The sequence below is a fragment of the Quercus robur genome, chromosome 2 (assembly GCF_932294415.1).
Source record: "Quercus robur chromosome 2, dhQueRobu3.1, whole genome shotgun sequence".
NCBI lineage: Eukaryota > Viridiplantae > Streptophyta > Magnoliopsida > Fagales > Fagaceae > Quercus > Quercus robur.
In genome coordinates this window covers 11,138,529-11,151,064 of record NC_065535.1, presented here as the reverse complement: position 1 = coordinate 11,151,064, position 12,536 = coordinate 11,138,529, and the positions used below count along the sequence as shown (strand labels likewise).

At 36.4% G+C, this 12,536-nt stretch overlaps 1 protein-coding gene across 2 annotated transcripts; it reads left to right on the top strand.

Annotated features, from left to right (window-relative positions):
* Nucleotides 1–5,792: 5,792 nt before the first annotated feature.
* Nucleotides 5,793–10,596, top strand: LOC126712336 (transcription initiation factor IIF subunit beta). Of its 2 annotated transcripts, none has more exons than XM_050411633.1 (6): nucleotides 5,793–6,138; nucleotides 7,234–7,342; nucleotides 7,935–8,065; nucleotides 8,170–8,244; nucleotides 9,536–9,685; nucleotides 10,074–10,596. In XM_050411633.1, the coding sequence occupies exons 1-6, from the start codon at nucleotides 5,938–5,940 to the stop codon at nucleotides 10,191–10,193; spliced, it is 786 nt and encodes a 261-aa protein (XP_050267590.1). In that variant the 5' UTR covers nucleotides 5,793–5,937; the 3' UTR covers nucleotides 10,194–10,596. The 2 variants fall into 2 exon arrangements, with proteins under 2 accessions (XP_050267590.1, XP_050267589.1); XM_050411632.1 differs by having other exon boundaries at nucleotides 5,794–6,138; nucleotides 7,920–8,065.
* Nucleotides 10,597–12,536: the final 1,940 nt, after the last annotated feature.

Genomic DNA, 12,536 nt, shown 5'->3' with positions numbered 1-12,536 from the left:
GTGATTCATGGTAGAACTAGACCTAGACTGCTTATGCAATGGCCTAGCGTCCCTTACTAGAGAAATGCCCCCAATTGTAAGGGCAAAAGGTGCTTTTTTTTTTTTTTTTTTTTTTTTTCATTTTTTAAAGAACACATGTGATTTTTGTATTTTTCTTTAATCCTAAGAAGTCCAAAAAATTATATTTTAAATAAAAATCCAATCCAATTATCCTTAAGAGAATTAGTCTTTTTATTTATTTATTATAATCCAATAGTTACAATGGGAGGAGGGTGATTTGAACTTAGGACATTTACATGGGAAACACTATGAACATTAGCAAAATATTAAATAAAAAATAAGAATAAAAATAATGAATTAGTAATATTAAAAAAAAAAGAATAATGATTTTTTTTAAATATTTTATAATATAGAGCATTAGCTAAATATTATCTAAGGTACATTTTAAAGTTGTGCCTTAGACCTCTATATGTATCAAGCCCGCCTTGAGGTTGTTGAGGGCCATTTGTGAAAGCCTAGGCAGACAGAAAGGAAGCCCAATAATAAGGGCAATAAAGAATTGACAAAGTAGATAGCAAAAAACCATTAGGCCCAAGCAGCAGGAATAATGGATCACAGGCTCAACAAATAAACAAATGGGTCTTGAAGAGGCAAGCGGGCTCAAAGAAGCCAGGAAAGAAAGAAATAGCATCCCATGGGCAGTGTATGAGGTAGAAAAGCGAGAAAGGGCCACCGCAGGCCCAAGACAATGCAAACTAAGAGAGTAAGGGGTTTATGGCAGGCCCATGAACCCTAAGGATGAGAATAAGGTTATTGGGCCGGGGAAGCCCAATGAAGTTAGTAAAAAGCCTATGGGAGTGTAGAATTAAGCAAACGGGCCGAGGAAGCCCAAAGAAAGCAATCAGGCAATGGATGCCCAAAGGAAAGCCCAAAGGGACATAGGAACCCATAAGTAAAAGCAAAACAGTACCTATGACAAGCCACTGAGAAAAGGAATAAACGGCTGGCCCAAAAGAGGTCCAGCAGGATTAAGTTATTACAGGAGGAATAACAATTCAACGTTGCAAGAAATAAAGAAAATCAAGAGTGGACCAAAGAAATGTAAGGCCCATCATCAGACAAAGCCCAGCTCTTGAATGGAGCAGGAAACCAAAGAAAAACCCACATAAAAGGTCAGAAAACACAAATGGAGAGTCTTCAGATCATGACAGACGCATGAGCAGCAGGTAGACTCTTGGACATATCTGAAAGGAAAGCACGCGCAAGGCCCAGGCACCACCAACCTGTACCCAGCCAATATAGGACGTGGTGGGGCCATGGGCCAGTGGTAAGAGGTAAAAAGGGTATGGTTTGGTGGTGGGGAGAGGGGAAAAGATCTATTTTGCGGCCCCTGCCCAAGCCCTTTTGGGAGGTACGTTCTGCTGGGATGACAGACCACCCAAAAGAGGCAAGTTTGAGGGGGGAACCGTTGGGTGCATGCCTTGAGGGAAAGAGAGAGAAAGCATTTATACTGTGGCAGGAAAGAAGTGCTACGGTAGACTGAGGAACGAAACAAACCTGCCTTTGTCTGGCAAGGGTGAATGTCGCACAAACTTGGTGGTCAGCAAGTACGCCCATACCAGACAAAGGCGATTAAGGGGTAAAGTGGTAAAACATTGGTCACAGCAGGCACTATAAAAGGGCCATTGCCGTGCCCTGAAAAAAGGGATTGAAAAACAGAGCATTCACGGAGTAAAAAAAGAAAAACAGAGTAAAAAGAAAAGAAAAAAAGATAAGAAAGAAAACAGAGAAGAAAATAGAGGAAATTGAGGAAAGAAGAGAGATAGTTCAATGGGCATGCACCAGTAGGTCGGTTTCCCTCTCTCCCCCTTCAAATCATGCTCTCTTTCAAAACGTAACAAGGACTCCTTTTGGGCAATAATCATTCAGGTCCGACTCCCTCAAAGCCATTAATCCCCACGACAGGATCTTTTCCTAGGAGATTATTTGCATTGAGAAGAGGCGTTCTCCCCTCTTTGGCTTTGCTTCAGCAGACCAAATTTAAAACTTGATTTATGCCCATTCTTGATTAATTCATATTATTTTCTTTCTCCTTTACTTTCTCTGTGAATGACATTATCACAACTGTAATCATGCTTTATAAGTAGGGATTACATAGCCATTTATTTAAATAGTCAGAATACTCTGTTTTGGTTATTATTATTATATCTGTCTGTCGTAACTCATCTGAAATAGTTCTGCTTGCCGTAAGCCTACTCCTGGCAGACAAGGCATAAGTTTGTGCACAAACCGGCCCAAGTTGAGTTACAATTGGACCGACCCCAACTCCCTTACTCAGAAAACATTCGGGCCCATTACCGTAGGAGGCAGTCCAGCCTAACGCACAATACGCACAAAAGGCCCCTACAGAGGTCAAATCTTTTGAAGGAAATTTAAGAAGTGAAATGATGGCTTTAATCTAATTTTCACAGTGAGAATTAGTTCAGTAATATTTAAAATTACTCAAATTGTTTTTTTTTCCTTTTGTTTTTTTTTTGGTTGAATAATACATTATATTGCCCAAGTCATCTGATCATAGGGGGGAAAAAAACTAGTGAGGGATATAGGAGATGGATTGGGACCCAAAAGTCAAGTTTGAAATTGCCCAAGCAGCAAGATTGTGAGCAAGAAAATTAAGGCCGATTGGGTATAATTTGCCGCCCGATTAACAAAAAGAGAGAAGGATAGACAAAAAGAGAAATGTTATTTACACAATATTTTTATAATAAATCTTAAATGTTAGATTGTTATTGATTGTTACTAGTGAGTAAGAAAGTAATTTTAGTGGTAAATTCAAATTAGAACTAATGACAACTTACCGCTTATAATTTATTATGAAAGTATTGTGAAAATGTTAGATAAGTAACGTGCACAAAAAAGGTAGCCGGTTGTTGATGCCCATTTTTGCAAAACTATACCCAAAGGCCCATGAGGAAGAAAACCCAATGAAAAAGCAAGGCCCAAAGACCCGCCAAGAAGACCAAAGAGCAAGAAAGGTCCAAAGAAATAAGTGCAAGTGAAAGCAATCTACAGCAAAACACAAATCTGCCGCAGAATACAAATTTGCCGCAGAATACAGATCTGCCGCATAATACAGTTCCCTGGCAGAATGGCTTCGGCAGACAAAGACAAATTGGGCCCAAGACCCTTTTGATCTAGTCAACATTATCTGGCCCACAAAGGCCCAAATTCTTTTGTATAAAAGGATAGGCTTGAAAGCTAATATAAAGAAGCATGGTGAAAAAGAAACAAGGAGTAGCAGGAAGTGTTAGCAGCAGGAATCACGTGAAGGAAAGAAAAGCCAAACCAAAGGAAAATGACAAACGTAGCAGGAAACGTGTGAAGAAATAAGACAAAACACGCAGCAGACCAAAACAAAGCTAATCTGCTACGGGAAAAACGGCGTGGGAGGCAAACACAGAAGATAGCAGAGCAAGCACAGAAGGGCCAGGGCACTACCAACCTGTACCCAGCCAATACAAGGGAGGTGGGCCCACGGTTAAAGGGATTCAGAGGGCGTGGTTTGGTGGTGGGGGGAAAAGGGGGTATATATTTGGTTTCCTGCCGTAACTTCTTTTGGGAAAGATATCTTGCTGGGATGGTATCTTACCTAAAAGAAGTAATAAATGGTTGAGACCATTTGATGCATGCCATAGAGCTAGGTAGTAAGGTAGAGGTATACAGCAGGAACAAACAAAAGGGAATTTTGTCATGAAATGAGTAGTGTTGCAGCAAACATGTACTGAGCAATGGCAGGGGCAACCAATGGGTGAGTAGGTAATCTTGAAAGGATGCCCACAACAAACCAAAAACAGTTGGTGAAGCCCTAGGGCTAAAAGGGAGAAATCCCATTGAATCAATTGGCTATAAAAGGAAGGTAACCACGGTAGATTAAAGGGACTGAATTGAAGAGGAAAAAACAGGGGAAAAGGAAAAAAAACAGGGGAAGAGAGAAAAACACTAAAAGAGGGAGACCGAATGGAGGGAAGCACTTAAGGGGGAAAACCCATGGTAAGAGAGTAGTAAGCACCCAGAGAGAGGTACCCAGGAAAAGGAAATACCAAAATGGGAAACAACCCACAGCAAGATAGTAGTTAGAAATTAAGAGTAAAAATAGAACGGAGTGAAAGAAAGAAAGTGGTAAAACAAAGAGAGAAAATACGGCAGGAATAGGGGCATGCATCAATAGACCATCTTTTCCCTCTCTCTTAGCAAACCCACTCTTTGATGTCCCCAAAAGTAATAACTAGTAGCCATTTAGGCCTATTCTCCAAAATGCACAACTTTGATGGCAAAAGCTTATGACAAGGTTGTTCAAGTTGGGGTTTGGGTTTTTTCTTGGTTTACTTATCCTATGGGAAGATTCAATACTTGATTTTGATTGCAAATATATTTGATTTCTTTCATTATAACTTATATCTGCTGTATTTAGTCATCCTGCCGTAACACGTTTTTTATCACGTCTGCTGCATTAGTTGTCCTGCTGTGGTATCTTTACTTTTTGTACTAGTTATTCTGCTGTAGCACCTTTTCATTATATGTATCGTGTTAGCTATTATACTGCTAAACTTGTCCTACGGAAGCTTTCTTCTTTATTTGTTATTACGTGTTTCACTGTTGACACAAACTAATCATTATCCTGCCATAAGTATATATATATATACATATATCTTGTTTCTCATGTTCTGCAAAAATATATTTTATATATGTATATGTGAATACGTATAAGTATATATACTCATATATGTATGTATATATTTGAGAATATGCTGACCCATTTAAACTAACATTTGTTTGATGGGTATTTTCTTTGGGTTTTAGATTTGTTTATGTGCAGGAAGTAGAAAAGTATTTATGCGGTAAAAATGAAGAGCAGTCATTCACATTGCAAAAGGCTTTACTGTATGGCAGAAGGCTTTAAAGCACAGCAGACAACTTTAAAGCATAGCAGACAACTTTATTGCACTGTAGACAGCTTTATTGCACAGCAGAAGGCTTTACGGCATAAAACTTTATTGCACAGCAGGAAGTTTCATTGCACAGTAGAAAGTTTTGCTACATAGCAAAAAAAGTCAGTCCTGTGGCAGAAACTGGAGAAAAAAACTTTTGCAGTAGAAACAGAGGATAAGCACCACGTTCTGCTCGCCGTAAGCGTGCTCCTGGCAGACGAGACATAGTTTGCGCACAAGCCGGACCAAATTGAGTTGCAGTTGGACCGGTCCCAACTCCCTTACTCAGAATACTCGGGCCCAATACCGCAAGAGGCAGCCCAGCCCACTTTAACCACAAAAAGGCCCACCACACCGGTTAATCCAGAGAGAGAAAGAGAGAGACTCATAGATAGAAAAGAAAGACGCCAACAAAGAAACAGTAACAGCCACATGCATAAAAACTTGTGTGAGTTTAAAGCGCTTGACATAGCATTAAATTAACATTAGAAAAATTCTAATACCGTAAAATGGTATAATTTGTGCCGTAATCGTTTACTTGACAAATTATGAATGATGGAGAAAAAAAAAGTAATAGGTTCATATGAAAGTCACAGGTAACCAATTATAATTTGAAACATAAAATAATTGTAATAACAGTTGCTTAATTGATGTGGAATTAGAATTACTTTTTTTTTTTTTTTTTTTTTAGTCTTAACATTAACATAAACTGCACATGCGCTATGTTTTGTCTTAAAAAGTTGACCCCGCCTCGTTCGGGTCCGCAGCAGCAAGCAGTACTAAATAAAATGAGTAAATAAATAGTAGCAGCAGTAGTAAGTAAAAATATTCCACAACCACAACCAAACCCACCGCACCGTCATAACAAAGAAACAAAGAAAGAAGAAGAAAAAAGAAGTCGCGGTGATCCCAATAGAAAGAAACTCAGAATTTTGAGAGAGAGACAGAGATGGAGGAAGAACATCATGGTAGTAGCAGTAGTACTAGTAACTTGGAGACAGGGAGAGCGGAGAGATCGGTGTGGTTGATGAAGTGTCCTTTAGTCGTTGCAAAGTCATGGCAAGCTCATCCATCCTCGGACCCTCACCCTCTCGCTAAGGTTGTCCTCTCCCTCGATCCTCTTCAATCTGATTCCTCCTCTTCCCTTCAGGTATTTCTTTTTCTTCTTCTTTCTTGATCTACCTTAAAAAAAAACTCTTCTAGAATATTCTCTGTGGTTGAACTTTTATTGATTTGATCGAATTGCTCACCACTTTTGCTAATTAGGTTGTAATTTTTAATTTTATTAGTGCTTATCAGTGATTTAGGTTCATAGGAACTTTTGCAACTTGTCTATTTTGATTGGAGCCTGCTATGAATTTTGTTGTATTGTTTTTCTTGATTTGGAATTAAATCTTTTATGGTTGAATGGTCATAAAAAAAAAAAAAAAAGGATAGGCTATAGGTGAATCTTACAATAGCATTAATAGAAAACTCATGTTATTTATATTTAAATTGATGGAAAATTCGTTTGTTGGATAGGCATATATGTGGTTGTTGTTGATAAGATGATCTTGTGGAGATGTATTTTTTTCCAACTTCACTAACCCAGTGCACCTGTTGTGGTGTTGTTTTATTAATTAATTGGTTCCCATTTGATTGTCTTATTGTCTACTAGAGCGATGTGTTTTTGTTAGAATAATGATTAAATGATTAAATTCGCTATTTCCTAACAGTTTAGGCTTTTTGGAACAATTGGTAATTTATCAGTTTTGATTGGTGAGTTACTCACACATCCAGTGGGTTTTTGAATCCACGACCTTAAGTGATAGTTGAGTTACGAATTCATTTATTTGACTAGCAGCTCATTGAATTATCCTCTTTGTACCTACTTTGTTGGTGCTAGATTCTGATGACTATAAAGCAGAAGGCATAAGTAGTAAGTACTGAAATAATCACTTTAAGGGCAATACATATCTATTTTTCCTTTATTTTCTTCTCTTTTAATAAATCAAGTGGCTGACTGGCTGCTTACTTTTTTTACCCATGCATATAAAAAGGAAGTGGATGTGATTTATTCAGGACTGTCTTGCAATCTCTGTTTGTGAGACTGTATGTCCACTCAATCACTAGAGATTTTAGCAACTATCTTATTTGTTTCTTTCATATGCCCAGAAATCAATCCTATTTACAATATATTTGGTGTTATCATATTCTCTACATATTTGGAGGCAAGCTTCCTGACACATTTTGAAATTGTTACCAGTTCACAATGGAGATGGCTGCCAATGAGGCAGGGAATATTCCGAAAAGTTATTCTTTGAATATGTTTAAAGATTTTGTTCCTATGTCTGTATTTTCTGAGACAAATCAAGGTGAGAATCTTAATTCCTGTTCTCTAAAGAATTTAACTACATGTGTTTCCTTTTGTGGATTAGTAAATACTAGCATTTTCTCTACACATGGCTGTTGTGGTGATCACATGCTGCACTGAAAGTATCTTAGGGAAGATGAGGGTGTGGCATTTAATCAATTACCTAGGTGGTTAAGAATTGTTAAAGCTGTTTTTGTTAATTGTTGACCAAAGTAGTACGTCTTGACCTTGATGGTTATGGGGTACACTATTGAACCCACAGTTTGTATCTTAAGGTTGTCTACACCTCTGAACCACCGAGTACTGTATTAGGGATATCTTAGATTCATTACTTAGAATCATTTTCATATGCACCCTTTGCGAGAGTTTGTCTTTTTAAACCCTACACAAACTAAACAAACTCTGGAAATCCTAAATCAGGTGGCTCAGCACAGTTATGCTGGAGCATGTAGCTTTTCCTTTCCATAGTTATTATTATTTGTATTAGGTACTTCAAATGGATGCACAGACATTTATTTAAGCTACTTCATGGTCTGTTTTTTCAATGTAAATTTTGGCTCTTTTTAATTCGTGAGCAGCTAATGTGCATGTAGGGAAGGTTGCAATGGAAGGAAAGGTAGAGCATAAGTTTGACATGAAGCCCCATGGTGAAAACATTGAAGATTATGGCAAACTTTGCCGTGAAAGGACAAAGAAGTCCATGATAAAGAATAGATGTATACAGGTAGGGCATTTGACTATTAATTTGCTTTTTCCATTGCAGTTTTCCTGTGACTGATTCTAATGATTTTTTCTTTTTCTTTTTTGTTCATTTGATTTCTTTCAAAGGTGATTGACAATGACCGTGGAGTGCATATGAGGCCCATGCCTGGAATGATTGGTTTGATTTCATCCACTTCCAAGGTATTCACTTGATCTGTTTTCATTGTAATTATGTAAGTTAAGCAGTTTACTGCTCACTTGCGGTGTATGTTGGCTTCTTCAATGAAATCTCTTTCCTGTCGAATCATTTTGATGTTTCAAGGTGAAAAGAAGACATCTCGCCAAATCAATGGAAACCTCCATATATATATATATATATATCAATGGCAATCTCCACTCTCTCTTGCAACCCAACCTGTCCTGATAGAGTCTAATTTCTGGCAGTGTATGGCCCTAGCTAAGGCTTGAACGTTTTGATATTGTATCTTGGATAAGTTGAGGGATGTCAAGCTAGGATAGAAGGTGATGCAGTTGGGAGAACCATTAATTTAGATTTACTTAAATTTAATATTGAAACCTATTTTTTTTTTGGGTAAATAGGGGGGGAACCTCTTTAGGGTGCTGAAATAAGCAAATCCTAGATTTTACAAACCATTTCCCTTGTACACATCAACTTACTAACAAACACACCCCCCCCCACCCCCCCCCCCCCCCCCCCCCCCAAATACACACACACAAAGGATTGTCATGCATCTGAAGGCCTGGGTCAATTTGTAGTCATTTACTTTTTATTTCCAACTCCAGTCCAAATGTTCAAATGATGCTAATTTAGTCTTATTTGATTTTGGAGTCAATTGTATTTTTGATGGTCAAATGTATTTTATTTTAGGTCCAATTATTTTCATTAGGTTTATTGGTCTATTTATTTAAATTCGTAGAGTAATCTCATTTTTTTGTAATTTAATAAGTGGGATTTCCCAAGTCATTTAACATTAAGTTTCTTAAGTCAATTAGAATCAGTATTTTCCTTGATCAGTTAGAAACCTGGTAATGGGTTATAAGCTCAATAATGTATTCCTATGGAGGGGTATTGTTTTGATGAAATAAAATTTCTCATTAAAATTGTCCCAATGCTCTTATGTCAACTCCAGCCAACCTTAGGAGTTAGGTGTTGATTCCTAAAGGTTTTCTTTTGCTTGGTGCTGACTGCTAGGTCAGCTATCTTCATTTCCCTGTTCTTTAAATGTTGTGTTGCATCGTTTTTGTTTGTCCTGCCTCATTAGGTTTGTGTAACATTGTGGAAGTTTACATATACTCACGCATGCACACAAACAAACCCTCACACACACCACACTTATACAACCTCTGTGGTAGGTGTAGGTGCCTCTCTGAGCAAGTAAATTTAGTCCTTTTTTTTTTTTTTTCTAAAATAGGCACAACTACATGTTTGGAAGACCCTTGCATAATGTTCATTGCTAATTATCTGTGACAGGATAAGAAGAAGGCTGCACCAGTGAAGCAATCAGACATGAAAAGAACTAGAAGAGATCGTGGGGAACTGGAGGATATAATGTTTAAGTTATTTGAAAGACAACCAAATTGGGCCTTAAAGCAACTTGTCCAAGAGACAGATCAACCGGCAGTATGTGTTTTGATTATTTTACTTATTTATAAATTTTCTTTGTTAGTATTAGTAGCCCTCTTTTGCATTCTGTTGCATGTTTAGGATGAAATGCTATGCTGTTTGTTTTATTTTATGTGAAGGACACTTAGTAAAAATGGAATGATGATTTAGGTGATCATTAATTTCTCAATATAGTTTGAACAATGCCTACCTATATAAACTTTGAGTCACCTGATTGCTTGGAATTCAGTGAAGTTTATAAATAAACCTTTTTAATTTACATAACAGACTTTTCTTTTGCACCCAGTGTTCTGAGTAACAGTTACAGTGTGCTTATCTTATTATTAATATTCCTTTTGACTTGATTTTCACCTGTCAGAATATTGGACTTTCTCTTTCTTTGCAGCAATTCTTAAAGGAGATATTGAACGAGCTGTGTGTTTACAATAAAAGGGGAACCAACCAAGGAACTTATGAGCTTAAGCCAGAATACAAGAAGGCTGCTGAAGATACAAATGCTGAATAATTCAGCACCTCTCTTAATATTAATCAACTATTTTTCGATTTTTATATTTCCAATTGAAGCAGGAAAGACACAAATCCACAAGTTAAAGATGAAAAATTAGATTATGGATGGAGGAGACCAAAGCACCAGCAAGAAAGTATCAAGCAAAGAAACATCTTAGTTTTCTGGAATCCAGAGATGCACTTTGTACACAATCTTAGTTCGATTCAAGCAAGGGTAGAATAACATAAATGATATTGATCAACAAAACTTGTTCACCTACTGTTATCTTGATGTAGCATGCGTGCTTATTCAATGGACTTTTACTGTTTCTACTTCAAGATCGTACTGATTTTTGGACACTGGTGTTTCTCCAAATCTTACTTTACACTCTTGAAAAGTTAATTGTTTCACTTTCTCCAAATTTGCTTTACTGTAAGTATTCCATAATATCATATTGTGCAGATACTTTTGTAAAATTCCCTGCCCCTGCTAGATGTAAATAATAGTGTTTGTCAAACCATTCACCTTGCAATTTTTTTTTAATAGAAGAAAACAATGAAATGCCAATTCTCTTTTAAATGTCCAGTTATTTATTAGATGCTGTAAACCTGTTTCTCTGCCACTTGGAAGTTGCTTCTTCTTCTTGTTTTCGGGGAGGGGGGTGGTTTGTCTTGCCATTTTTTAGCCTCAGCAGAAGTGGGCCAATAGGTCATGCACTTTGGAGGGCTGAAATCTTGTAATTCAGAGAACTCTAACTTTGAAGGTTGATTTCTCTCAAACAAAATCTCTTGCTTCTCTATTATGTTATGATTGTCTATTTGTGACGTAGCAAGTAACAACTAAAATCATAATTGATAAAGAGCGAATAAAAAACTTAGATGGTTATGGTGGATTAAGATGAATGTTTTTTTTTTTTTTTTCTTCTTTAATATTTATCTAGTAAAGTTATATAATTATATGGCTGGATATTGAATAAAGTATGTAACTGAGTAGGATGTAGCACTCACTAAGAAGTAAGAACCATCCGAAAGTAATATGGTTGAAGAGGGTATAAATACATTCGTACTGCAAGGACCTGTTGACTATTCATGCCTAGTGCTTACTGCCTAGTGATATGTGATGACTTTTAAGCCGGCCCAACAACTATATAGTAATTCTGTAATTTTTTTTTTGAGAAACTTTTTTTTTTTTTTTTTGAGAAACATATAGTAATTCTGTAATTGTCTAATTGATAACATTTTTTCCCCTTTATTTTAAGGTTTCTCGGTGCTAATAATGGAGAGTGCATAATCTGATTTCCTAAAAAACTACGAAGGGTACATCTAATACCAATCTTGTCAATGAGCAGGCTTGGTTGTAAATTGAGTCAGGCATGAAATTTGATGCTTTGAATATGTCCATTTTATATTATTCGTCCCAGCACTAGTAGGCAGGTGCTAGCCAGCTTAATGGTCAGAAGCTCTCGTAACCTATTACTTTGCAAATTTGAAGTAGTGGGTTCAAGTATGTGTGCGCCCTATCTAGTTTTTGGGTAGTCCCACGCTTTGCATGATAGAATTTAAGTGGGTCGGAAGTATGTTCAACATACTTGTGAGTCCAATTTTTTATTCATAAAAAATAATAATAAAAACGAAAGTATTGATCAACATGGATCATAAAGATCAATTAGGCTAGTCTAGTCTAGGAATTATGTTGTCAAGAAAATAAATAAATAAAGAAGTTTAATTAGGAAACATGTTGGAAGTTGTGAGACGGAACACTGCAAATATTACGATCAGAAATGGCTGCAAATTCCTGACCACCTACCTGAACCACACCATTCCTAGACTCTGAGTTCGGTGCTTTGTATTATCATTGGATTCGAAGAGGACATGTGAGGACTGAACCACTGAAGAAGACCAATAAAAAGTTAATTGCCAAAATGTTTGTAAATTGTAATAGCAATTCCTTCAACCACATAAATAAATAAAAACCACCATGGGCTACCATTCCCTACACATTCTCTCTCTCTCTCTCTCTCTATATATATATATATGGTGTTTGTAATAGAGTAAGTATAATTTTTTTTTCAATAAAATGTAATATTTATAATTATTGATTGTAATAATTAAATTAAAAAAAAAAAAAAACTTGTTGACAAGTATAAGCCTAATCAATTAAGGTATAAAATTTAATTACAAAATTACAAACCCACTTTTTCTGATGTATTAATTCAATTTTCAAATATGTATTGATTTTATTATGAAACATTTATTTTTATTTAAATATATATATATATATATATATATTTTATCTCATATCATCAGTTTATTCAAGCAGATGAATTAGCTTGTTAATAGAATACAATATTTAGGGGAGATG

Excerpts from the sequence above, each read along its gene's own strand:
- LOC126712336 (XM_050411632.1), top strand. The coding sequence starts at position 5,938 with ATGGAGGAAGAACATCATGGTAGTAGCAGTAGTACTAGTAACTTGGAG. Across the intron at positions 6,139-7,233 it reads ATTCCTCCTCTTCCCTTCAG|TTCACAATGGAGATGGCTGC; the intron begins GTATTTCTTTTT and ends AATTGTTACCAG. Across the intron at positions 7,343-7,919 it reads ATTTTCTGAGACAAATCAAG|CTAATGTGCATGTAGGGAAG; the intron begins GTGAGAATCTTA and ends ATTCGTGAGCAG.